Source organism: Hyla sarda, chromosome 6 (assembly GCF_029499605.1).
Source record: "Hyla sarda isolate aHylSar1 chromosome 6, aHylSar1.hap1, whole genome shotgun sequence".
NCBI lineage: Eukaryota > Metazoa > Chordata > Amphibia > Anura > Hylidae > Hyla > Hyla sarda.
In genome coordinates this window covers 60,225,790-60,251,164 of record NC_079194.1, presented here as the reverse complement: position 1 = coordinate 60,251,164, position 25,375 = coordinate 60,225,790, and the positions used below count along the sequence as shown (strand labels likewise).

General features: G+C 42.2%; 1 protein-coding gene and 1 long non-coding RNA gene across 3 annotated transcripts in view; one reads left to right on the top strand and one right to left on the bottom strand.

Annotated features, from left to right (window-relative positions):
• The window catches only part of LOC130277535 (extracellular serine/threonine protein kinase FAM20C-like), a 57,818-nt gene that overhangs the window by 2,843 nt on the left and 29,600 nt on the right, over window positions 1-25,375 (top strand). The window contains exons 1-6 of one of the 2 annotated variants that reach the window (XM_056528214.1): window positions 2,468-2,591; window positions 4,890-5,062; window positions 7,550-7,628; window positions 9,346-9,438; window positions 10,650-10,765; window positions 16,763-16,943. In XM_056528214.1, coding sequence (XP_056384189.1) covers window positions 4,903-5,062; window positions 7,550-7,628; window positions 9,346-9,438; window positions 10,650-10,765; window positions 16,763-16,943 — 629 coding nt within the window. In that variant the 5' untranslated portion in view covers window positions 2,468-2,591; window positions 4,890-4,902. Of the gene's footprint in view, window positions 1-2,467; window positions 2,592-4,889; window positions 5,063-7,549; window positions 7,629-9,345; window positions 9,439-10,649; window positions 10,766-16,762; window positions 16,944-25,375 lie in introns of those variants that run through there. The other variant, XM_056528213.1, reaches the window with a different exon arrangement.
• On the bottom strand, window positions 9,080-24,155 carry LOC130275661 (uncharacterized). The gene is made up of 3 exons (XR_008844862.1): window positions 23,931-24,155; window positions 13,367-13,762; window positions 9,080-9,430 (listed from the first exon to the last, which is right to left on the bottom strand). It is a non-coding gene; the product is annotated as an uncharacterized LOC130275661 (long non-coding RNA).

Sequence of the window (25,375 nt, the reverse complement as noted above, 5' to 3'; positions counted from 1 at the left end):
GCGTTTACAAAGCCCCCTGTGGTGCCAGAACAGTGGACCCCCCCACATGTGACCACATTTTGGAAACTACACCACTCACCGAATTTAATAAGGGGTGCAATGAGAATTTACACCCCACTGGTGTTTGACAGATCTTTGGAACAGTGGACTGTGCAAATGAAAAATAAAATTTTTCATTTTCATGGACCAATGTTCCAAAAATCTGTCAGACACGTGGGGCGTAAATGCTCACTGCACCCCTTATTACATTACACGAGGGGTGTAGTTTCCAAAATGGGGTCACATGTGGGGGGGGTCCATTGTTCTGGCACTATGGGGGTTTTGTAAACTCATGTGGCCTTCAATTCGGGACACATTTTCTCTTCAAAATCCCAATGGCACTCCTTCTCTTCTGAGCATTGTAGTGCGCCCGCCGAGCACTTTACATCCACATATGGGGTATTTTCTTACTCAGAGGAAATGGGGTTACAAATTTTGGGGGGCTTTTTTCCTATTTTCCCTTGTGAAAATGAAAAATTTAGGGTAACACCAGCATTTTAGTGAAAACATTTTTTTTTTTTCATTTTCCCATCCAAATTTAATGAAAATTCGTCAAACACCTGGAGGGTGTTCAGGCTCACTATACCCCTTGTTAAGTTCCGTGTTGGGTGTAGTTTCCAAAATGGGGTCACATGTGGGTATTTATGTTTTTGCGTTTATGTTAGAACCGCTGTAAAATCAGCCACCCCTGTGCAAATCACCAATTTAGGCCTCAAATGTACATGGTGCGCTCTCACTCCTGAGCCTTGTTGTGCATCCGCAGAGCATTTTACGCCCACATATGGGGTATTTCCGTACTCAGGAGAAATTGCGTTACAAATTTTGGGGGGCTTTTTTCCCTTTTACTGCTTGTGAAAATAAAAAGTATGGGGCAACACCAGCATGTTAGTGTAAACATTTTTTTTTTTAACTAACAGGCTGGTGTAGACCCCAACTTTCCCTTTTCATAAGGGGTAAAAGGAGAAAAGCCCCCCAAAATTTGTAGTGCAATTTCTCCCGATTACGAAGATACCCCATATGTGGCCCTAAACTGTTTCCTTGAAATACGACAGGGCTCCGAAGTGAGAGAGCGCCATGCGCATTTGAGGACTAAATTAGGAATTGCATAGGGGTGGACATAGGGGTATTCTACACCAGTGATTCCCAAACAGGGTGCCTCCAGCTGTTGCTTAACTCCTAGCATGCCTGGACAGTCAGTGGCTGTCCAGAAATGCTGGGAGTTGTTGTTTTGCAACAGCTGGAGGCTCCGTTTTGGAAACACTGCCGTACAATACGTTTTTCATTTTTATTGGGGGGGACATTGTAAGGGGGTGTATATGTAGTGTTTTACTCTTTATTATGTGTTAGCGTAGTGTAGTGTTTTTAGGGTACATTCGCACTGGCGTGTTACGGTGAGTTTCCCGCACAGAGTTTGAGCTGCGGCGAAAAATTTGCCGCAGACCAAACTTGAAGCAGGAAACTGACTGTAAACCTGCCCGTGTGAATGTACCCTGTACGTTCACATGGGGGGGACAAACCTCCAGCTGTTACAAAACCACAACTCCCAGCATGCACTGACAGTGCATGTTGGGAGTTGTACTTTTGCAACAGCTGGAGGCACACTGGTTGGAAAACCTTCAGTTAGGTTCTGTTACCTAACAGTATTTTCCAACCAGTGTGACTCCAGCTGTTGCAAAACTACAACTCCCAGCATGTACTGACATACCGTGCATGCTGGGAGTTGTACTTTTGCAACAGCTGGAGGCACACTGGTTGAAAAACGTTTAGTTAGGTTCTGTTACCTAACAGTATTTTCCAACCAGTGTGCCTCCAGCTGTTGCAAAACTACAACTCCCAGCATGTACTGACATACCGTGCATGCTGGGAGTTGTACTTTTGCAACAGCTGGAGGCACACTGGTTGGAAAACCTTCAGTTAGGTTCTGTTACCTAACTCAGAATTTTCCAACCAGTGTGCCTCCAGCTGTTGCAAAACTACAACTCCCAGCATGTACTAATCGCCGAAGGGCATGCTGGGAGATGTAGTTATGCAACAGCTGGAGGTTACGCAACTACAACTCCCAGCATGGTGAGACAGCTGTTTGCTGTTTGGGCATGCTGGGATTTGCAGTTTTGCAACATCTGGAGGGCTACAGTTTATAGACCACTGCACAGTGATTTCCAAACTGTGACCCTCCAGATGTTGCAAAACTACAAATCCCAGCATGTCCAGACAGCAAAGAGCTGTTTGAGCATGCTAGGAGTTGTAGTTTTTCAAGATCTGGAGGGATACAGTTTAGAGACCACTATATAGTGGTCTCAAACTGCAGCCCTCCAGCTGTTGCAAAACTACATATTCCAGCATGCCCAAACAGCAAACAGCTGTCTGGACATGCTGGGAGTTGTAGTTTTGCAACATCTGGAGGGCTACAGTCTAAGACTGTAGCCCTCCAGATGTTGCTAGGCAACTTACCGGCTTCTGTAGGATCCAGGGAGCCGTCTTCTTCTGTCGCCCGCCGCCCGCCGATCTCCATCGCCGCCCACCGATCACCGTCGCCCGCAGCCTCTGGAGGGGTAAGTGGACCTTCGGCGTTCGGTCCCCATCGTTTCCCCCATCCTGCCCCGCCTATTGTGGGTGGGCAGGACGGGGAAAACAATAGTAAACCCCTCTGCCCCCGATCTGCTATTGGTGGTCGCGTCTAGACCACCAATAGCAGAGATAGGAGGGGAGGCACCCGTGTCACCTCACTCCTATCGCTTCAGGGGATCGTGGGTGTCTTAGACAACCGCGATTCCCCTTCTATTCCGGGTCACCGGGTCACCATAGACCCGTAATGACCCGTAATCGGCGCAAATCGCAAGTGTGAATTCACTTGCGATTTGCGCCGATCGCCGACATGACCCCCCTGGGCAATTGCACGGGATGCCTGCTGATAGATATCAGCAGTCACCCCGGTCTGGCCCCCGGCCCGGCGCGCGGCGGGGACCGAATTTCCCACGGGCGTATGGATACGCCCTTCGGCCTGAAGTACCAGGACGCAAGGGCATATGCATCCGCCCTTCGTCCCCAACAGGTTAAAAAAGCTCAAGAGCACATTTCCCCCCATCTCATACACAACCCAAACACAGGAAGTGCAGCCTGGAGTGCTGGGGGGGGGGGGGGTGTCCAACCAACAGCATATGGCCGTTAAGTGTGAGAAGAGCTGTGATTGGATGAGGCTGCACACACACCCCTGCAAGAGATAGGGGGAAATGTGCTCTGGACAAGTAGGAAGACACCTAGTGGCAGCATTTTTAAGCACAAATAAAACATAGAAAACTTCTTTTTGTTTTTAACAAAGTATTTTAGAAATAGTTTTATTTACCATAAGGAGTGCAATAGCAAAATGTAGTTTTAATGAGAGTGACCCTTTAACGGTCTGTTATTTTATAACAAAATCTTTGAATATTACGGACCTTTGGCTTTCATTGACATCAGTTACAGATCCGGACTATAACGGACCTTTGGCTTTCATTGACATCAGTTACAGATCCGTTAAGAATGACCTCCGTCATGTGACAAAAATGGACATTTCATAACAGATATGCCCAACGCTGACGGCTCGCATCATCGCTTTGCTTAGTCTGCTTAGGGAGCAGAGTGATGACGCGAGGCGTCATTCAAGCCTTCGGGGCGGGACAACGGGTGCTGATAAGTAGAAGTCCCCGCCCAGGGGACTACTTGCCAGGCCCCAGGGGAGACTTTATAACTTAATATCTTCATCATCATGGGGGGCACAAACGCCCCCCGGGGATGGTGAGGATAATGATTTTAGCATGCATAACACATTGCCAAGCTTTATATATGCTAAAATCTGCTGATTGGTTCCCTTTAAGCGGTGGTATTTATTGGTACAATTTTGGGGTAGATGGGGATTTTTGGATGTGAGGTGACCCGAATTTTGGCATGCCTTTTTTTTCTATTTACCGTACAGAATCAATAACAATAGATTTAAAGGGGTACTCCGGTGAAAACCTTTTTTTTTTTTTATCAACTGGTGCCAGAAAGTTAAACAGATTTGTAAATTACTTCTATTAAAAAATCTTAATCCTTCTTGTACTTATTAGCTGCTGAATACTACAGTGGAAATTCTTTTCCGTTTGAAACACAGAGCTCTCTGCTGACATCACGAGCACATTGCTCTCTGCTGACATCTCTGTCCATTTTAGGAAGTGTCCAGAGTAAAAGGAAATCCCCATTGCAAACATATGCTGTTCTGAACAGTTCATAAAATGGACAGAGATGTCAGCAGAGAGCACTGTGCTCGTGATGTCAGCAGACAGCTCTGTGTTTCAAAAAGAAAAGAATTTCCGCTGTAGTATTCAGCAGCTAATAAGTACAGGAAGGATTTTTTTTAATAGAAGTAATTTACAAATCTGTTTAACTTTCTGGCACCAGTTGATTAAAAAACAATTAAAAATAAAATAGTTTATCACCTGAGTATCCCTTTAAATACATTGGACATTTCTGCATGCTACAATACCACATATTTTCATGTTTTATGAGTTTATATTTTTTAATTAGAAAAGGGGGCAGCAGTACTTTCTTCTTTTTCTATTACAATTTTCCAGTTTCCCAAGAGGCGTTTACAATTAGATTGTCTGATTGCTTGTACAGGTCACTGCAATACATATGTATTGCAGTGAACTTCCAAACTCCTGTACTTCTATTACAGTCTGCCCAGGACATACAACAAAGCAAAATAACAACTACTGCACACCAAAGTGTGCATAGATCCCTATTGGGGTTGTCAAGTTTTTTTTTGTTTTTTTTTGCTATATGTCGCAATAAAACTTTATTGATAAAAGTAATGCTGTATGTCTGTCTGTTAGGATCAGTGCCGGAATGGAATTTGTGCTTCCGACAGGAGAAACGGCTGTCGATACTTATCCAACGTGGTTAAAATTCCACATAGGAATCAATCGCTATGAGCTATACCCAAGACAAGACCCTCTGGTCCCCATCCTGCTTAAAGAAATGTCTACCCAACGTATCCTTAATTCTGGTAACAAATCCTCAATCACTTTCTTTCTTCTTTCTTTTCCCCGAAACTATCCTCATATAGTGCAATAGACAAAAATAACCTAAAAAGGTTTGATGACTTACAATCCAAAGTGATACATTACTGGAATATTAACATAGAAGCACTAAAAATATTGGGTGTGAAGGTCTACTTATCCGGTAAGTCCAGGGCTCAAGTCCTGCAGGAACATGCAGGAACTGAGTTCCTGCACTTTTTTCACAGCAGTAACACCATTCCCATTAGCAGGAGTTCTGCAGGACCAGCCCTTGAGTGGAAATCATGGATTCCTGCACTTGAGTTCCTGCACTTTTTTTTCCCAGGACTTGACCCCTGTAAGTCTACATGGCAATTGGTATATAACAATGGTCTCCAAACTGTGGACCTCCAGATGTTGCAAAACTACAACTTCCAGCATGCCCGGACAGCCGTTGGCTGTCCGGGCATGCTGGGAGTTGTAGTTTTGCAACATCTGGAGGTCCACAGTTTGGAGACCACTGGTCTATGACATATAATCCACATTATTTGGTGCCTTGGCCTAGTGACCAGCAGTTTTCTACATACAGTATAATAAAAATTTTAGTATCTCATATGGAAGTGATGACTTTTATTAATTCATCTAGCAAAGCCAATAGCAGGAAGAGATCCCCTCCCGACATCCTTGTTTGTCTTCCATGCCCTTTCCAAGATCCTTGGGTTAATAGTTCACCCCTTTAATTGCTAAAGTTGAAGGGTTTATGGAAAGTCTATCCCTTCATGGGTGCCCCTTTATTAAATTAAGGGTGCAGTTAAAAGGGGTACTCCGGTGGGTAATAATTATTATTATTATTTTTTTTTTAATCAACTGGTGCCAGAAAGTTAAACTTGTTTGTAAATTACTTCTATTTAAAAAGCTTAATCCCTCCAGTCCTTATCAGCTGCTGTATGCTCCAGAGGAAGTTCTTTTCTTTTTGAATTTCTTTTCCATCTGACCACAGTGCTCTCTGCTGACACCTCTGTCCATGTCAGGAACTGCCCAGAGCAGGAGAAAATCCCCATTGCAAACCTCTCCTGCTCTGGACAGTTCCTGACATGGACAGAGGTGTCAGCAGAGAGCACTGTGGCCAGACAGAAAATAAATTGAAAAAGAAAAGAATACACTACAGAATTTCCGCAGCGAAACCTCCGGACCCCAGACTTTAATGAAAGAATGAACATGTTCGTTCTTTTGCCGCAGTCCGCTATGAAATGCATTGCTGTCTATTGGTGCATTGCTGAGTGATCCTAACACCGGCTTGTTTTGCCAGTGCCTGTTCCAGACTGAATCTCTGCCTAAAATGCCAATATTTCTGCCTAGTGAAAGAAACAACCTGTATATGGTCAAAAAGTATAATAAAGCAAATTACTAATATAATGTATTAATATGTAATATATATGAGCCATAGCAAAGAGATTTTCGATTATCAGCTGGGCTTGTAGCTTGAAGCTATGATGTCCTGTAACAATGTCTGAAGCAGAGCTACTGTCCCTGATCCCCCTCGTCCCCTGTTTGCTGAGGACCAGACCATTGATGTGAAAAGGGGAAGCTCATACTAGTGCTCATTAGATTGTAAGGCAGAAGGAAGCCTTTCTCAGTCACAGTAGTTTCCCACAGAATAGGCCTGTGCTGCCTTATATGAGAAAGGCTTTCTGCTTCACATGAATGGTATCTTCCTGAGCAGACAGGAGGTGAGAGGGGGAGGAGGGACGGCAGACCTCTACATCTTAAGGAGAGAGCACAGCTGATATAACATTATTTTAACCCCTTAAGAACCACAGGTTTTTTTTTGTTTTTTTTTTCATTTTTGCACTTTCATTTTTTCCTCCTCACCCTCTAAAAACCATAACACCTACAAACCCATATGAGGGCTTGTTTTTCACACCCCCAATTTTACTTTGTAATGACATCAATCATTTTATCACAAAATCTATGGCAAAACATCCCATAAAGTATTTGTGGGGCAAAAGTGGGAACAAATGCCATTTTGCCACTTTTGGGGGCTTCCGCTTCTATGCATCAACATTAATTGCGGCACCTAAAGGGTTAATGCTGGGCATCACCGCAATCGGTGATGTCCGGCAATAGACGCCGGGACCATCCCGTAATAACGTGCGCTCAGCTCATCAACCCCTTTAAGCAACAGGACAACCCCTTTAAGCACCAGGGTCCCAATACAACTGCTACCTCTGCACCCCTATAGTTACGCCCCTGAATGAAAATATGTATCAGAAATTGTATAGGCTCCATGGGGAAAATATGTTATCAGCATAAACCATAACAGAAAACAACTTCTATCTGAAGAACAAACTGTGTGAACCTGCATAGACTGAGATCTACATACGGGACCTTCTATATGTAATTTACATAATATCCTTAGTCTTAGAACACGTTGAAAAGAAATAAATGATCTGATGCTTTTAGGATCAAACCTCTATTATTACTATTTCTTGTAGTTCAGAAAACGGGTGGAACACAGCTTAAACTTCTCATGAATTTCCCAAACTTTGGACAGGCTCTGTTCAAACCTATGAAGTGAGTACAGTATGTTTACAGGTGAATGACTGTTGCAATGTATCAGTGGAGGCAAGGTGTATATATATATATATATATATATATATATATATATATTATCCAGAATAAACAGGGCGGCACTCCAGCGATCCGTTATAAAGTGATTTTTTTTCACCCAAACTGTGTAGCAACGTTTCAACCCACTCAAATACACTCAAGCATGCTTGAGAAAGACCTCATTGAGTGGGTTGAAACGTTGCTACACAGTTTGGGTGAAAAAAAATCCCTTTATAACGGATCGCTGGAGTGCCGCCCTGTTTATTCTGGATACTGTAACATTTGGGACTGTTTGGTCAAGTTCGACATAGGACAAAATTTCACTGTAAATTCACAGATATACAGATGTATGCGGAGCCAATAGACAAAAATTCACATAAGAGTAAGATTAGCTCACTAAAACTTAACATTTAATAATAACAGCATAAAATAGTAGTCCTCAAAAAAGCAATAATCAACACCAAAAACACACAATGGGTGTAATGCCAGGGCCATTAGCCAATGGTCCCAGTCAAATAGCGCGTTTCCTATAATCACAATAAGTGTCACCCAAGTCTGCTGTTGCTGTCTGGAGGAAATCACACTTATTCACCGGCCAGGAGGGATTTGCATCTGGTCACTGGCTATCTATACCGTGCATCGCTACTTGGGACCATCCCGGGTCTAGGCTAGGAGGACTACTCTCCGTGGGTCTGAGTGAGTGGTCCCTATCGGACCAGTTTATCATTTATACAGCTGGCACTTACAGATTTATTGCCAGAGTATCAAGTGTTTTCATAGTTTCCTATCCATTCCCCTGATGAACCCCGCATTGCTCCTAAATATCCATATGGGAGGGGGGAAACGCGTCGGGTTTGATTACTGTACCATTTGTGTCTTATTGGGTGACACTTATTGTGATTATAGGAAACGCGCTATTTGACTGGGACCATTGGCTAATGGCCCTGGCATTACACCCATTGTGTATTTTTGGTGTTGATTATTGCTTTTTTGAGGACTACTATTTTATGCTGTTATTATTAAATGTTAAGTTTTAGTGAGCTAATCTTACTCTTATGTGAATTCAAGTTCCACATAGGACTGAGCACCTGCCTGGATCCTGGGATACAAAATCCCACACAGTGCCACCCCTACTTGCATATCTTTTATATATATATATATATATATATATATACATATACATACACACACACACATGTATTTAGTTACTTTTTTAGTTTCTGTTTTTGCATATAAACTCCATATATTACCAAAGCAAGAAAAGATCTTAAAACCAACCTCCTCTCTAGTCATTTGCACCAGTGAAATTGCTAATGGCCCTTTTACATGGACTGTGCAAGTCCCAATAAGGAGCACTGGTCTAATTATATTTTAAACATTTATTTTTATAATTCATTTTTAATGTCATCATTCTTGGCCGCACATGTCTCATTTACACAGGGTAATGTGTGGGCGATAACAATGATTTTAATGCTGCATGAAAGATCTGATCAGCCAATGATTGACCATTTTCTCCTTTATCAGCTGATCACTGGTCCTTTTGCATTGGCCAATTATCGGGAACAAGCATTCCTACAAACGCTTATTTGTCGCCCATGTTAACATATGGTATAGCAGCCATGTTTGCCTTCAGGTTTTAGATGAAATTATAATTGAAAACTACTTGAACTTTATCTTGCAGACAGGAACGTGATCAAGAGACTCCCCCAGATTTCTTTTACTTCTCAGATTTTGAAAGGCACAATGCAGAAATAGCAGCATTCCACCTGGACAGGTAAACATAAGACCAAAACAATATAAGGTAATACATACATTAGTGACAGCCCAATAGGCAACAACAAAATGCATCACTAGAGATCATTGCATTTATATGGGGAGTGTCCGCCGGTATGAAGTTGTCAGCAGAGTTTTCATAGCTATGGAATTTCACACTACAGAATTTGCTATTGGAATTCCACTGAGGAATTTCGGTCGAATATTGCAGTGCAGCAGAATCACATTGCTGGCAATGGGATTCCGCTGCGTAATGCACTCGAATAAAATGGTAAGAAACAGACTCCGTGAGGGTGGTATGAGGGCCCCACGTCCACAGGTGGGGGTTGTGCTTACAGCCCAAAACCGTGAAGGACATTTGGCATTTGCCAGAGAACACCAAGATTGACAAATTTGCCACTGGCGCCCTGTGCTCTTCACAGATGAAAGCAGGTTCACACTGAGCACATGTGACAGACGTGACAGAGTCTGGAGACGCCCAAGGAGGATGTTCTGTCAGTTAGCCTGACTGCCATTAGGTACCGAGATGAGATCCTCAGACCCCTTGTGAGACCATATGCTGGGGCGGTTGGCCCTGGGTTCCTCCTAATGCAAGACAATGCTAGACCTCATGTGGCTGGAGTGTGTCAGCAGTTCCTGCAAGAGGAAGGCATTGATGCTATGGACTGGCCCCGCCGGTTCCCCAGACCTGAATCCGATTGAGCACATCTGGGACATCATGTCTTGCTCCATCCACCAACACCACGTTGCACCACAGACTGTCCAGGAGTTGGCGGATGCTTTAGTCCAGGTCTGGGAGGACATCCCTCAGGAGACCATCCGCCACCTCATCAGGAGCATGCCCAGGCATTGTAGGGAGGTCATATGGGCACGTGGAGGCCACACACACTACTGAGCCTCATTTTGACTTGTTTGAAGGACATTACATAAAATTGGATCAGCCTGTAGTGGGGTTTTCCACTTAGATTTTGAGTGTGACTCCATATCCAGACCTCCATGGGTTGATAAATTTGATTTCCATTGATAATTTTTGTGTGATTTTGTTGTCAGCACATTCAACTATGTAAAGATGAAAGTATTTAATACGATTAGTTCATTCATTCAGATCTAGGATGTGTTATCTTAGTGTTCCCTTTATTTTTTTTGAGCAGTGTATATAGGCCTGAATGCACTCATATATCTGACAACTGTAGTTCTTTTTATTGCTTAAAGGGTCCTTGATTTTCGTCGGATTCCACCTGTGGTTGGACGCTTGATAAATATCACAAAGGAAGTCAGAGACATTACCACAGACAAGAAACTATTTAAAACCTTTTATATCTCACCAGGTAAGTTTGCTATTAACCAGCACTGATATGTGAATATGTCATGCTTGGCAGCTACTCCCGTAACATTCAATGGCTTTAGATTTCAGTTTACTATAACAAAATTCCCATGGAAAATCAAAAATGTTATTAGTGATCCATTAGTACTCCTGAATTTTAAAGGGAACCTGTTATTACTTTTGACCCCTGCAACAGTCACCAATACATTTTAGACCCCACAATGATGTTCTCTACCATGCTTCCGAAACAAGAAGTCATTGGGGTGTTCTTCACTTATGCTGTCATTTATCATGCCTATTTAGGCGTAATTGATTGGGCCAAGCATCGGGGATTAAAGGGGTACTCCGCCCCTAGACATCTTATCCCCTATCCAAAGGATAGGGGATAAGATGTCAGATCACCAGGGTCCCGCTGCTGGGGACCCCTGGGATCGCCGCTGCGGCACCGCGCTATCATTACTGCCCAGAGCGAGTTCGCTCTGTGCGTAATGACGGGCGATACAGGGGACGGAGCAGCGTGACATCATGGCTCCGCCCCTTGTGACATCACGGCCTGCCCTCTTAATGCAAGTCTATGGCAGGGGACGTGATGACTGCCACGCCCCTTCCCATAGACTTGTATTGAAGGGGCGGGCCGTGACATCATGAGGGGCGGAGCCGTAAACGTAACGATGCTTCAGCCCCTGTATTGCCCGTCATTATGCGCAGAGTGAACTCGCTCTGTGCAGTAATGATAGCGGGGTGCCGCAGCGGCGATCCCAGGGGTACCCAGCAGCGGGACTGCGGCGATCTGACATCTTATCCCCTATCCTTTGGATAGGGGATAAGATGTCTAGGGGCAGAGTACCCCTTTAAGCCAGGAGGGGCAAGCTAAAGCTGTGGATGATATAGTGTAGCAAAGCTGATTTGGTATTAGTAGCAGAGCTGAGTAGCTTAGAAGCAGCCAGGATTGGAAAACCAGCAAGGTACAGCAGGATTAAACAGAGGCAGAATCAGGTAACAGGTTAGGGTCAGGAACACAGCAGATCAGAACACATTTGCTATTAAAAACTACAATACTGCCCAGGCATCTTAGGAAGGGTGGAGTTTTCTCAAATAGGTGGTGCCTGGCAGGTATTGGAGGAGGACAGGAAATAGGAACGCGCACTGTCCTTTACTGAAACAGCCCGTGCATGACATTGGCCCCTACAGGGAGTGCCAGATGTGACAGTACAGAGAAGGATGTCTGGAGTCTGCTATGGTGAGAGGAAGCCAAGGTAAGCAGTGGGACACGCTACATGCTAGGGGCTGCCAACTGCCAGTGTTACACTGAGAAGTCTGATGTGCCAGGGCTATTTCCGAATGCAGAACACCCCGATGACTACTTGAAACATCCTGAGAAAAAAATCTAGACATGGTATTTCTAGATAATATTTTGCAAAGCCAAAAAATCTTCAAAAAACCTGGTGGCCTGGTTCAGAAATGTGATAAGTTTTTAGCTGCTGGAATACCCCTTTAAAGGGGTACTCCAATGGAAAACTTTTTTTTTATAAACTGGTGCCAGAAAGTTAAACAGATTTGTAAATTACTTCCATTAAAAAATCTTAATCCTTCCAGTACTTATCAGTTGCCGTTATGATCCAATGGAAGTTCTTTTATTTTTTAATTTCCTTTCTGCCTGACCACAATGCTCTCTGCTGACACCTCTGTCCATTTTAGGAACTGTCCAGAGTAGAAGCAAATCCCCATAGAAAACCTATCCTGCTCTGGACAGTTCCTATAATGGACAGAGGTGTCAGCAGAGAGCACTGTGGTCAGACAGAAAGGTAATTCAAAAAGAAAAGAACTTCCTGTGGATCATAACAGCAGCTGATAACTACTGGAAGGATTAAGATTTTTTTAATAGAAATAATTTACAAATAGTGTTGAGCGGCATAGGCCATATTCGAATTCGCGAATATTCGCGAATATATGGACGAATATTCGTCATATATTCGCGAATATTCGCATATCCGTAATATTCTCATTTTATTTTCGCATATTCGCAAATTTACGTATGCGAAAATTTTCATATGCGAAAATTAACATATACAAAAATTAGCATAAGCGAAAATTCGCATGTGCGAAAATTAGTATATGCTAATTTTCGTATATGCGAACATTTGCACACCAGTCTCACACAGTAGTATTAGAGCCTTCTTTACACCACACAAGCTGGAAGCAGAGAGGGGTGATCACTGTGATGTGTACTGGGAAGAAAAAAAACCCCAAAAAAAACGAATATTCGTAATTACGAATATATAGTGCTATATCCGCGAATATTCACGAATTCGCGAATATGCGATATTCGCGAATAAAATTCGCATTGCGAATATTCGCGAGCAACACTATTTACAAATCTGTTTAACTTTCTGGCACCAGTTGATTTGTTAGTTCTGAGAAGTTCTATTGTCCAACGCACAAAGCTTGTGTGGGAGGTCTATTGTACTTGTTTACTTTGGACCTTTTGCTGTGGGGAAGAAGTTTATTGAAATTACAAGTACAGCACAAGTACAAGCACATTTTTGAGCACAATAGTACGTACTGTATTGTTTGGCATAGATTTCTTTTCATGCATTGGCCTTACCTGCAGCTCCTTGCATCAAATATTGTTCTGATGTCACCGAAAGATTGTTTCCATGGATACTTTATGACACGTATACTAACCTCAGCCATTTCACAGAAATGTAGATTGGAAATATTTCTAGATATAGGGCACAGAGGGGACTTTTTGTGTTTTATGCTGAAAATCATTATTCAGTAGGTTCCTTTGTTGCCTCAGTGTTTGTTAATGCCAATAGGTTTCATAGCCGACTCCACAGGATTCACACAAAGGAGGCCAACCACTTATAATTGTAGGATTATTTCCAGGCAGGTACCAGGAGTACGTGACCACAGAAACCTGCTTCTTCTTTACTCATTGTACAACATGTGTCATGTCCTTGACCGTTATATAGTCTTTGCCTGGGGTTTCTCAACGTCTCTGAAGGGAAATGGCAAATTAGTCAGGAAAGTAATTGTCTCTTATTTTACAATATATACTGCAGTTAGAAGTAAAAAAATAAGTGGCACTCACTCGGGAAATCCAGATTCCAGACATAGCAGGGGAGTTTCACAAGGGAAGAGCAACAATGTTTCGCAGCGGCTTCTTCCGGCTCTCTCAGAGAGCCGGAAGAAGCCGCTGCAAAACATTGTTGCTCTTCCCTTGTGGAACTCACCTGCTATGTCCATTCCCATGTGAATTAAGGAATCTGGATTTACCGAGTGCCGCTTTTCCTTTTACTTCTCATCTGTACATTGTTGGGACTCTGCCCTTATTATAGCTGAGCGCCATCAGCCATTACATGGAGCCCAGTGCTTATAAGACTTCTATGTGTGGTGCCAGCAGGAGACCAAGCAATTATCTAGTCGTGCCAGCTGCTTTCTCTATCTACAATATAATGCAGTTGGTTTAACATATACCTATTATTTTAACCAACATTTGACATCATGCTGATACACAAAAGTATACATTGGTGGGGGTCCATGTGCTGGGACCCCCAACAATCACTAGAATGAAGGGGCAGAAGGAAGCAGCTGCATGCGCTGTGCCCAATCGTCTCTGCATAGCTAGAACAATAGGTATACAGATTTATGATATAAGGCTATGTGATTTCTGGCAGTTCTATACAGTGGTCCCTCAACATACGATGGTAATTCGTTCCAAACGACCCATCGTTTGTCGAATCCATCGTATGTTGAGGGATCCGTGCAATGTAAAGTATAGGAAGCTGTACTTACCTGTCCCCGCCGCTCCGCACCAGGTCCTCACCGCTCCCGCTGCTGTTCCAGGGGCTCCCGATGCTGTCCCGCTGCTCCAGTGTCTTCTTCGCGATCCTCCGGTGTCTTGCGCATCTTCTGCAGGGTCCGGGCCTCGCTTTCTGGTGACGTTATTACGCTGCTGCGCCGGCGCGGCGTGCGTAGTGACGTAATAATGTCGCCGGAAAGCAAGGCCCAGACCCTGGGGAAGATGCGCAAGACACCGGAGGATCGCGAAGTGGACCCGGAGCATCGGGAATAGGTAAGTGAACCTGCTGGGGCACATTACACTGCTATCCGACAGCAGCTTAAGCATTTTGCGCTGTCGGATAGCAGTTAATGCGATGGCCCCGACATATAAAAGCATCGTATGTCGATGCTGACATCGACATGCGATGGCCTCTGAGAGGCCATCGTATGTCAATTTTATCATATGTCGGGGCCATCGTAGGTCAGGGGGTTACTGTATACTAAAGGCACTGTAGGCTGTAGGTAACCGTGCATCACTTGGTGAGCAGAGATGTAGTGGCAAAGAGTGTGCAGCCGCACACTTCTGCCCCTTTATGCTAATGATCAGTGGGGGTTTTATACATTTCCTTACTCAATGGACACTTTCCCTTCTTCAAAACTTAGGGTTTCTAATAAATCAAGAGAAATCAATTCTATCTCCTATCTCCTGGAATTTTTGGGTTTCATGGTGAACACTCATTCTGCAATTTTGAGTCTTCCCCTCCAAAGACTAAAAACCATAAGCAAGGAGATTCGTTCCATTCTCAACAAAGAATTGATCTCCTTACGTTCCACAGCACGGATTGTAGGTCTCCTTTCGGGAAAAATATAAGCCATTTTTCTATCCCCTCTCCATTGCAGAGCCCTTCAGAGATTAAAAATCAAACATCTCAGAGAAGGTCTTGCTTCCTCCAACGAAATTCATATTTCACCGGAGGCAAAAGAGGAACTTCGATGGTGGCTACAACACATTAGAACACTTACAACACCTGGACCCCCATCAATTCAACCTTCTGACAGGTCGCTATGACATGTCATGTATTTCATTGATCAATGTAATTTGTCCTCCAACCTAATGCCGTAACATGGTCCATGAGTATTTCCTGTCATTAATACCCCTTATGTATTGTCTATTCATAGCATGTATCCGGCACACACATTATCTACAATTCATTTGGAAAGTTTTCAGACCCTTAAATTTTTTTTTACATTTTGTGATGTTGCGTCCTTGTGTTAAAATAAAAATTTGAAAAACAAGCGTTGCCCATCTCTGCTGCACTAAAAGTTCCCAAGAGCAAAATGGTCTCCATAATTCTTACATTGAAGAAGTTTAGAACAACCACGACTCTTACTAAAGCGGGCTGTCCCACCAATCTAAGTGATTGGAAATGAAGGGCCTTAAGAAGAGAGGTGACCAAGAACCCAATGGTCACTCAGGCTGAGCTCCAGGGACCCTGTATAAGGGTACGTTCACACGATTCACAGTTTTTTTTGTGGGTCTTCCGCTGCGTATTTGAAAGTGGGCGGGCTCTTCTCGGCTGTCCGCAGCAGATTTTCCGCGATGGAATTTACACTGCGGAAAATCCGCCGCAAGCCCCAATGAAGTCAGTAGGGACTGTAGGAAACCCGCAAAAAAATCTGCTTGTGTGAATGTACCCTAAAGATGGAAGAAACTTCCAGAAGGTCAACCATTACTGCAGCCTCCACAATCTGGGCTTTATTGAAGAGGGGCCAGAATGAAGCCTCTGCTCAGTAAAATACATGAAGGCTGTCTGGAGTTTGCCAAAAGAGAACCAAAAGGACTCTCAGACTGTGAGAAACAAGATTCTCCGGTCTGGGGAAACCAAAATTTGCCTCAATTCTAAGCGTCATATCTGGAGGAAACCTGGATTTTAGAACAAAAACACTATGGGGGAGATTTATGAAAACCTGTGCAAAGGAAACGTTGCCCAGTTGCCCATAGCTACCAATCAGATTGCTTCTTTCATTTTGTAGAAGCCTTTATAAAAATGAAAGAAGCGATCTGATTGGTTGCTATGGGCAACTCAGCAACTTTTCCTCTGGACAGGTTTTCATAAATCTCCCCCTATGTGATTAAAGTAAAAGGGTGCGAAGGGTGCAGATGTTAGTGTATACCCTACATTATTTCTACTAAACCCTTTACATCTCTTCACAGCCAACAATGTTTGCTTCTATGGCGAGTGCTCCTACTACTGTTCCACTGAGCATGCTCTGTGTGGAAAGCCTGACCTTCTAGAGGGATCCGTGGCTGCTTTCTTGCCAGACACTACATTAGCCAGACGGAAATCCTGGCGCAGCCCTTGGAGACGATCGTACCACAAAAATAAAAAGGCAGAGTGAGTAAAAGAATGTAGATTTCTTAATTTTTGCCCAGGTATCAATAAAGGGGTAGGCTGAGGGTAAAGCAATAAGCAGAAGAAGGACAGAATGCCGGCACATACGGAACTAGGCAGTCTCTGTGACGTGCAGCCACCCACAAGACGGGACTCACATATAGCCTGTAGCGGAGGTGCGGGCAAAGCAGGGAGCATGAAGCAAAACCAAGAAAGCAACAGAAGCCGCACTCACCATCCAGGTGCTTATAGCATACCAGTCATGCTAGCGGTGGTACAGGCGGGGGAGCTGGGTGGAGGCCAGGGGCCTCCACCCAGCTCCCCCGCCTGTACCACCGCTAGCATGACTGGTATGCTATAAACACCTGGATGGTGAGTGCGCTTCTGTTACTTTGTTGGTTTTGCTTCAGGCTGAGGGTAATATGAGCCCCTTAAAGGGGTACTCCGGTGAAAAACTTTTTTTTTTTTTTTAATCAACTGGTGCCAGAAAGTTAAACAGATTTGTAAATTACTTCTATTAAAAAAAATCTTAATCCTTCCTGTACTTATTACCTGCTGAATACTACAGCGGCAATTCTTTTCTTTTTGAAACACAGAACTGTCTGCTGACATCATGACCACAGTGCTCTCTGCTGACATCTCTGTTAGTGTTGCTCGCGAATATTCGCAATTCGAATATTATTCGCGAATATCGCATATTCGCGAATTCGTGAATTTCGCGAATATAGCGCTATATATTCGTAATTACGAATATTCGTTTTTTTTTGTTTTGTTTTTTTTTCTTCACAGTACACATCACAGTGATCATCCCTCTCTGCTTCCAGCTTGTGTGGTGTAAAGAAGGCTCTAATACTACTGTGTGAGACTGGCGTGCGCAAATTCGCATATGCGAAAATTAGCATATGCGAATTTTCATATATGCTAATTTTACCTTATGCTAATTTTGTATATGCTAATTTTCACATCAGTAAATTTTCGCATACACGAATTTTCGCATATGCGAAAATAAAACGAGGATATAACGAATATGCGAATATTCGCGAATATATGACGAATATTCGTCCATATATTCGCGAATATTCGCGAATTCGAATATGGCTTATGCCGCTCAACACTAATCTCTGTCCATTTTATGAACTGTCCAGAGCAGCATATGTTTGCTATGGGGATTTCCTTTTACCCTGGACAGTTCCTAAAATGGACTGAGATGTCAGCAGAGAGCACTGTGCTCATGATGTCAGCAGACAGTTCTGTGTTTCAAATGGAAAAGAATTTCCACTGTAGTATTCAGCAGCTAATAAGTACAGGAAGGATTAAGATTTTTTAATAGAAGTCATTTACAAATCTGTTTAACTTTTTGGCACCAGTTGATTTAAAAAAAAAGTACCCCTTTAACATCCAGTTCACTTTGGTTAACAAATTGCTTTTGTGCAACATTTATCATTTCATATTCTATTTTTCCTTCTCTACCAGTCTATGCTTAAAAATATAACACAAAGAAAAATATTCTTAGGCCCCTTTCACACTACAGGTATCATCCTGTAAAAACCTCCGTTATTACTCCCGGCAAAAAGTCCTAAAAACGGCCATAAAAAAATACCATTCAAGTCAACGGGATTTTTAGACCATCCTTTTGCATCAGATATGTCCATTTTTACTAATGTCCGTTATTTTTGCCGGCACAAAAGACGATGCATGCACTAATTTTTGGTCCAGCAAAAATAATGGGGGAAAAAACAGCCGTTAAAATTTAACATTGAAGTCCATGGGAAACGGATGTTAAAAAAAAAAAAGGGGATAAAATGTTTTTGCCCGGAATACCCCTTTAAATGTCTGACCACAGTTCTAACTACTGCCCCTCTGTCCAATGCCGGACCTGTCTAGAGCTGAAGCAAATCCCCATAGCAAACCTATACTGCTCTTGGCAGTTCCTGACATGGCCAGAGGTGTCAGCAGAGAGCACTGTGGTCAGACAGAAAAGAAATTCAAAAAGAAAAGAACTTCCTGTGGAGCATACAGCAGCTGATAAGTACTGGAAGGATTAGGGTTTTTAAATACAAGTCATTTACAAATCTGTTTAACTTTCTGGCACCAGTAGATTTAAAAAAAAAAAAAAAAACAGTTTTCCACTAGAGTACCCCTTTAAGCTTTCTAATATATTTTGATTAAAAAAAAAATGTCAGCTGCTTTTTTATAGATATTGTGGTTTATCAAAAAAAAATAAAAAAGACCACTAGGGGTCCGGCTACCATCCGGCTGCAGCATCATCTTTGTCCCAGCTGAAGCAAAGGCATAGTCCAGGAAGTGAAGGCAGGACTAGTGCTCCTCTGTGCTCACTCCTGTCCTGTCTATCAGACTGCAGCATAAACACAGAGAGGAGTTTTCACGATCACACCCTATCAGTCCAGCTAAGACGCTAGAGAGAGTGTGATGGTGCAAGGGTTAAAGCCGCCAGACCTCTGGGTATCCACTACAAGTCCCAGCAAGTCACCAAATTAACCCTTAGATAAACGTGTTTTACCAGAGCCTCCTTCAGAAAGGTGAGCTCATATATTTAGAGATCAAAGACCAGAGCTGATTAATTAAACATTTAATCTGATAAAAGGTATCACAGTGCTAAATATATAAAAATACAGAAACAAATGACATACTGTTACAAAAATGTATAAAAGAGTTTAGCAAGGCAAGTTCAGAAAACAAAAGATGAAGTTCTTACAGCATGATGATATAGCAGTCCATGAGAGAGCTGTTCTTAGGATGGTCTTCTCAGCTTGTTACACAGCATTCAACAACCTGAGACTAGCATTGTTTTAAATATCATATCTGCTTTCTTGGGAGGGAGACTCCATTCCCCCCTCCCCTCTGATCCCAGAGGATCCTTATCTGTTTGATTATAGAATGGGACCAGAGTGCATGACTTCAAAAAAGCCTTTGACTTCAAAGGAGATGTAAACAAACAGCCAGACCCCCCAATAAAATGCAATACACAAAAACACAGTCTGAATGACCTCTCACCCATGGCTTGGATAATACATCACACAGTTATAATTATAATACACATATAGGATTTTAATAATCAGGCCTTGGGCCTGACAGGAGGGGGTTACAGAGCAGCCTGCAGTGATTGGATGGAGAGTCCCAGCACAGCAGTCTCAGAGAAGAAGTGAATGCATGGTGAGTGAGGGCAGACTCGGTGCTTACCTGGGACACCACCCTTTCTGAGCAGTGGATATCAGAATAAGTGAGCAGCAGAACAGAGGGATTTGTGAGCCAAATACAGAACTTGACACATAAAAAAGACATGAAAAGAATCTGCATGACCTAGTGAATAACATATATAAGAATTATTATTTTTTCATTAATATGACAGGAATGTGTAAGGGTTAAATGTGTAAGTGGACTGATGTCCAGTGAGAAGGGTAAGGAAGAGTCTTACGCTACAGCAGTGTTTTCCAAACAGTGTGCCTCCAGCTGTTGCAAAACTACAACTCCCAGCATGTCCGGACAGCCTAAGGCTGTCTGGACATGCTGGGAGTTGTAGTTTTGCAACAGCTGGAGGCACATGGTTTGGAAAACACTGTGATACAGTAAGGAAGGTAGGTTAGATAAGTATTTGGTGTCTACTGGGAGATAATTGAAAAGGGAAAGTGCTAATTGTGGAATGGTAAAGGGGAGAAAAAAAGAGCCATTGCATCCTCCTGGACATAAAAAAGTGTCATTAGCATTTTTAAAATAGAATGATAAAAATAATACATTGAATTTATTGGACTGGATTATTCCTAAACAACTTGGCACACAAATGCAAAAATAATTTCATATCCTGGTAAATCATATTAAAAGGTTTATACTGCCACCTGCTGGTTCAAAATTAGTTTGCAGTACGGCAATAGAAATATATCTAAAATACGTACATGGCTGTATGGGGCAAATTGGAAGCACATTAATGAAAGCAATGTGCAAATGTGCCGCTCTGTCATTTTGAGAACTAATGCAATTTCATGTATTAGCTCTATTGCATATAGAATATCCTTTTAAAAAAAAGTTGTTTTTTTTACTGTGACAGAAGACTAGGGCAGCACAATGTGTTGAGTGGTGGTGCTAGCTGGATAGCCCGGTCACAGGTTCCAATAAATCCAATAGAGAAAACAGCAGCACTCCAAAGTTTCTGTGTATAACATGTGGTTTTATTCACCAAACATCACAGGATGCAACGTTTCAGCCGTCTTGCACAAAGGCCGTGCGAGACGGCTGAAACGTCGCATCCTGTGATGTTTGGTGAATAAAGCCACACGTTATACACAGAAACTTTGGAGTACTGCTGTTTTCTCTATTAGATAGATAGATATGAGATAGATAGATATGAGATAGATAGATATGAGATAGATAGATATGAGATAGATAGATATGAGATAGATAGATATGAGATAGATAGATAGATAGATAGGTAGGAGATAGATAGATAGATAGATAGATAGATAGATACAGTCATGGCCGTAAAAGTTTAATTATAATAACTCTTGTTAAGAATTCTTGTGAACAATTTGTATAATGACATACAGTCATGGCCATAAATGTTGGCACCCCGGAAATTTTTCAAGAAAATGAAATATTTCTCACAGCAAAGGATTGCAGTAACACATGTTTATTCCCTTTGTGTGTATTGGAACTAAACCAAAAAAGGGAGGGGGAAAAAAAGCAAATTGAACATAATATCACACCAAACTCCAAAAATGGGCTGGACAAAATTATTGGCACCCTTAACTTAAAATTTGGTTGCCCACACTTTGAAAAAAATAACTGAAATCAGTCGCTTCCTATAACCATCAATAAGCTTCTTACACCTCTCAGCTGGAATGTTGGACCACTCATCCATTGCAAACTGCTCCAGGTCTCTCTTATTGGAAGGCGGCTTTTCCCAACAGCAATTTTAAAGGGGTATTCCAGGCCAAAACTTTTTTTCATATATCAACTGGCTCCGGAAAGTTAAACAGATTTGTAAATCACTTCTATTAAAAAATCTTAATCCTTCCAATAGTTATTAGCTTCTGAAGTTGAGTTGTTGTTTTCTGTCTAACTGCTCTCTGATGACTCACGTCCCGGGAGCTGTGCAGTTCCTATGGGGATATTCTCCCATCATGCACAGCTCCCGGGACGTGACATCATCATTGAGCAGTTAGACAGAAAACTTCAGAAGCTAATAACTATTGGAAGGATTAAGATTTTTCAATAGAAGTAATTTACAAATCTGTAGCCAGTTGATATAGATAAAAAAAAAAGGTTTTGCCTGGACTACCCCTTTAAGATCTCTCCACAGGTGTTCAATGGATTTAGATCTGGACTCATTGCTGCCACTTCAGAACTCTCCAGAGCTTTGTTGCCATCCATTTCTGGGTGCTTTCTGACGTATGTTTGGGGTCATTATCCTGCTGGAAGACCCAAGATCTCGGACGCAAACCCAGCTTTCTGACACTGGGCTGTACAGTGCGACCCAAAATCCATTGGTAATCCTCAGATTTCATGATGTCTTGCACACATTCAAGGCACCCAGTGCCAGACACTGCAAAACAACCCCAAAACATCATTGAACCTCCACCATATTTTACTGTAGGTACTGTGTTCTTTTCTTTGTAGGCCTCATTCCATTTTCGGTAAAGAGTAGAATAATGTGCTTTACCAAAAAGCTTTATCTTGGTCTCATCTGTCTACGAGACATTTTCCCAGAAGGATTTTGGCTTACTCAAGTTCATTTTGTCAAAATGTAGTTTTGCCTTTTTTACATCTCTGTGTCAGCAGTGGGGTCCTCCTGGGTCTCCTGCCATAGCGTTTCATTTCATTTAAATGTGGACGAATAGTTTGTGGTGACACTGATGCTACCTGAGCCTGCAGGACAGCTTGAATATCTTTGGAACTTGTTTGGGGCTGCTTATCCACCATCCGGACGATCCTGCGTTGACACCTTTCAGCAATTTTTCTCTTCCGTCCACGCCCAGGGAGTTTAGCTACAGTGCCATGGATTGCAAACTTCTTGATAATGTTGCGCACTGTGGACAAAGGCAAATCTAGATCTCTAGAGATGGACTTGTAACCTTGAGATGGTTGATATTTTCCCACAATTTTGGTTCTCAAGTCCTCAGACAGTACTCTTCTCCTCTTTCTGTTGTCCATGCTTAGTGTGGCACACACAGACACACAATGCAAAGAATAAGTGAACTTCTCTCCTTTTTATCTGCTTTCAGGTGTGATTTTTATATTGCCCACACCTGTTACTTGCCCCAGGTGAGATTAAAGGAGCATCACAAGCTTGAAACAATCTTATTTTTCTACAATTTTTAAAGGGTGCCAATAATTTTGTCCAGCCCATTTTTAGAGTTCGGTGTAACATTATGTCCAATTTGCTTTTTTTCCTCTCTCTTTTGGTTTAGTTCCAATACACACAAAGAGAATAAACATGTGTATAGAAAAACATGTGTTACTGCAATCCTTTTCTGTGAGAAATACTTCATTTTCTAGAAAAATTTCAGGGGTGCCAACATTTACGGCCATGGCTGTATGTGATAGATAGATATGAGATAGATATATAGATGGAAAGAAAAAATAGGATAAATCCGCAGCACACAAGTCCATATAAAGATGAAAAAAGGAATTTATTCCATAAAGTTGTGAATGTCACACAGCGACGTTTCAACCAGCTCTCCTGGTCTTTCTCAAGCTCAATACAATTGATAAACCACACAAGTTATATAGAGGTGTCAATTACAATTACAATTAATGAAAATAGTGTTACACAAATAATCTCCACAGCAAAATTCATAAAGTGTATACATTCAATACATCATGTGAATACATTAATATTACATTAAGTACAGTTATAATTTACTGTAAACCCTAACACCTAATAAGGTTCTGATTAATCATTCAGAACATATGGACACGTGTATTAAAATCAATTAAAAACATAAACATGCAGGCAATATGGGAGATTTCACTCACCGCTGTAATGGAGGTAATTAGCGTGGGTGAAAATCAACAGTGCATGTGCTCCGGAAGTGCGGTGTGTTACACTAGAGGCATCGGAGTACGCAGCGTTGGTGTAGCCATGGAGACCATGTACATTGCGTTTGCGCAGACGCTCCAGTGACTAGCAGCCGGAATCCTTCCCACTGCGTATGCGCACAGTGAGCCATGCGCTGGCATCGTCATTTCCGCGCAACTCGAGTCTTTGTTACTATGGAAACACACACCCTCTCTATTACATACCATCTTGAATGAGGGCAACAGAAATGAAAATAATGAAAATGAAAATGAAAATGAAAATAAAGATAACAAAACTAAACATGGACTAAAAGGTCTCAGATTCATCATTTAGCACATTCACCTCACCCCATATCTCAGTCTCCGGTGTTATTTGGATATCGGGGTCCGGCACAATGAAGTGTCTGACTCCAACATCCAGGGAGCACGGAACCCAGGGGCAACCATATTCTGAGGATGTCACCCAGATTCCTGCTCTCGCCGATTGCACCATTATTACTGACAAACACTGTCACATTCAGATGGGGGTTCACAGCATTCAATATATCAGGATATTTGTCCATAAAAAAGACCATGTGCATTTATCAAATAAATAAATAAAATTATTAAACAAAATGAAGATATAAAAAAAATTATATAATAAAAATAAAATTAAAATAAATGAAAATAATTATAAAAAATATAAATAAAGAAAATATGAAGTGTCGCTACGATCCTTTCCCATGCATCTACTTAACACATTATGCATAAAAAACATGAGTTATAAAGATATAGTTTCTATCATAAAAGAGCAAAATAGATCTCTTCAGTATCCAGTGAGTGACAAATTTCTCCCATTTAGTCACTGCAAGAAAAGAGAGAGAAAGAACATAATATATGTACATCACAACAATATTCTATCAAAAAATGACCACTTGTATTAAATATACTAACACACATGTGTACCGCAACCAGGTTGTTACAGATAATGCTCACCATCCCAATACCCTATGCGGGGTCTTGAATTCAACATTTAAACCTGATGGTTTCAGCGTATTAAGATTATAAATTCATTTTAATTCACACCTTTTAAGGCAACCTTGCCTATCCCCCTACCGTTTCATGGGTGGGATGTGGTCTACCACCATAAATCTAAAGTCCTTTTCACTGTGATTCATTTCCGTGAAATGTTTGGATACCGGGAGGTCCAAATTATCCTGTTGTCGCCCACGTCCAACAGTTAAACCTCTATCCTGTGTACTGATTCTGAATCTCTGTTTCTCAACCAGTTTCAAAGAGTAACCCCTCTCCCTGAAATTTGTCACCATCCTATCAAGTGCTTTTTCCAATTTTTCACTAGTATCAATGATCCTCTCTGCCCTCAGCATTTGGCTGTAGGGCAAGGAGTTCACCATGGGTCTAGG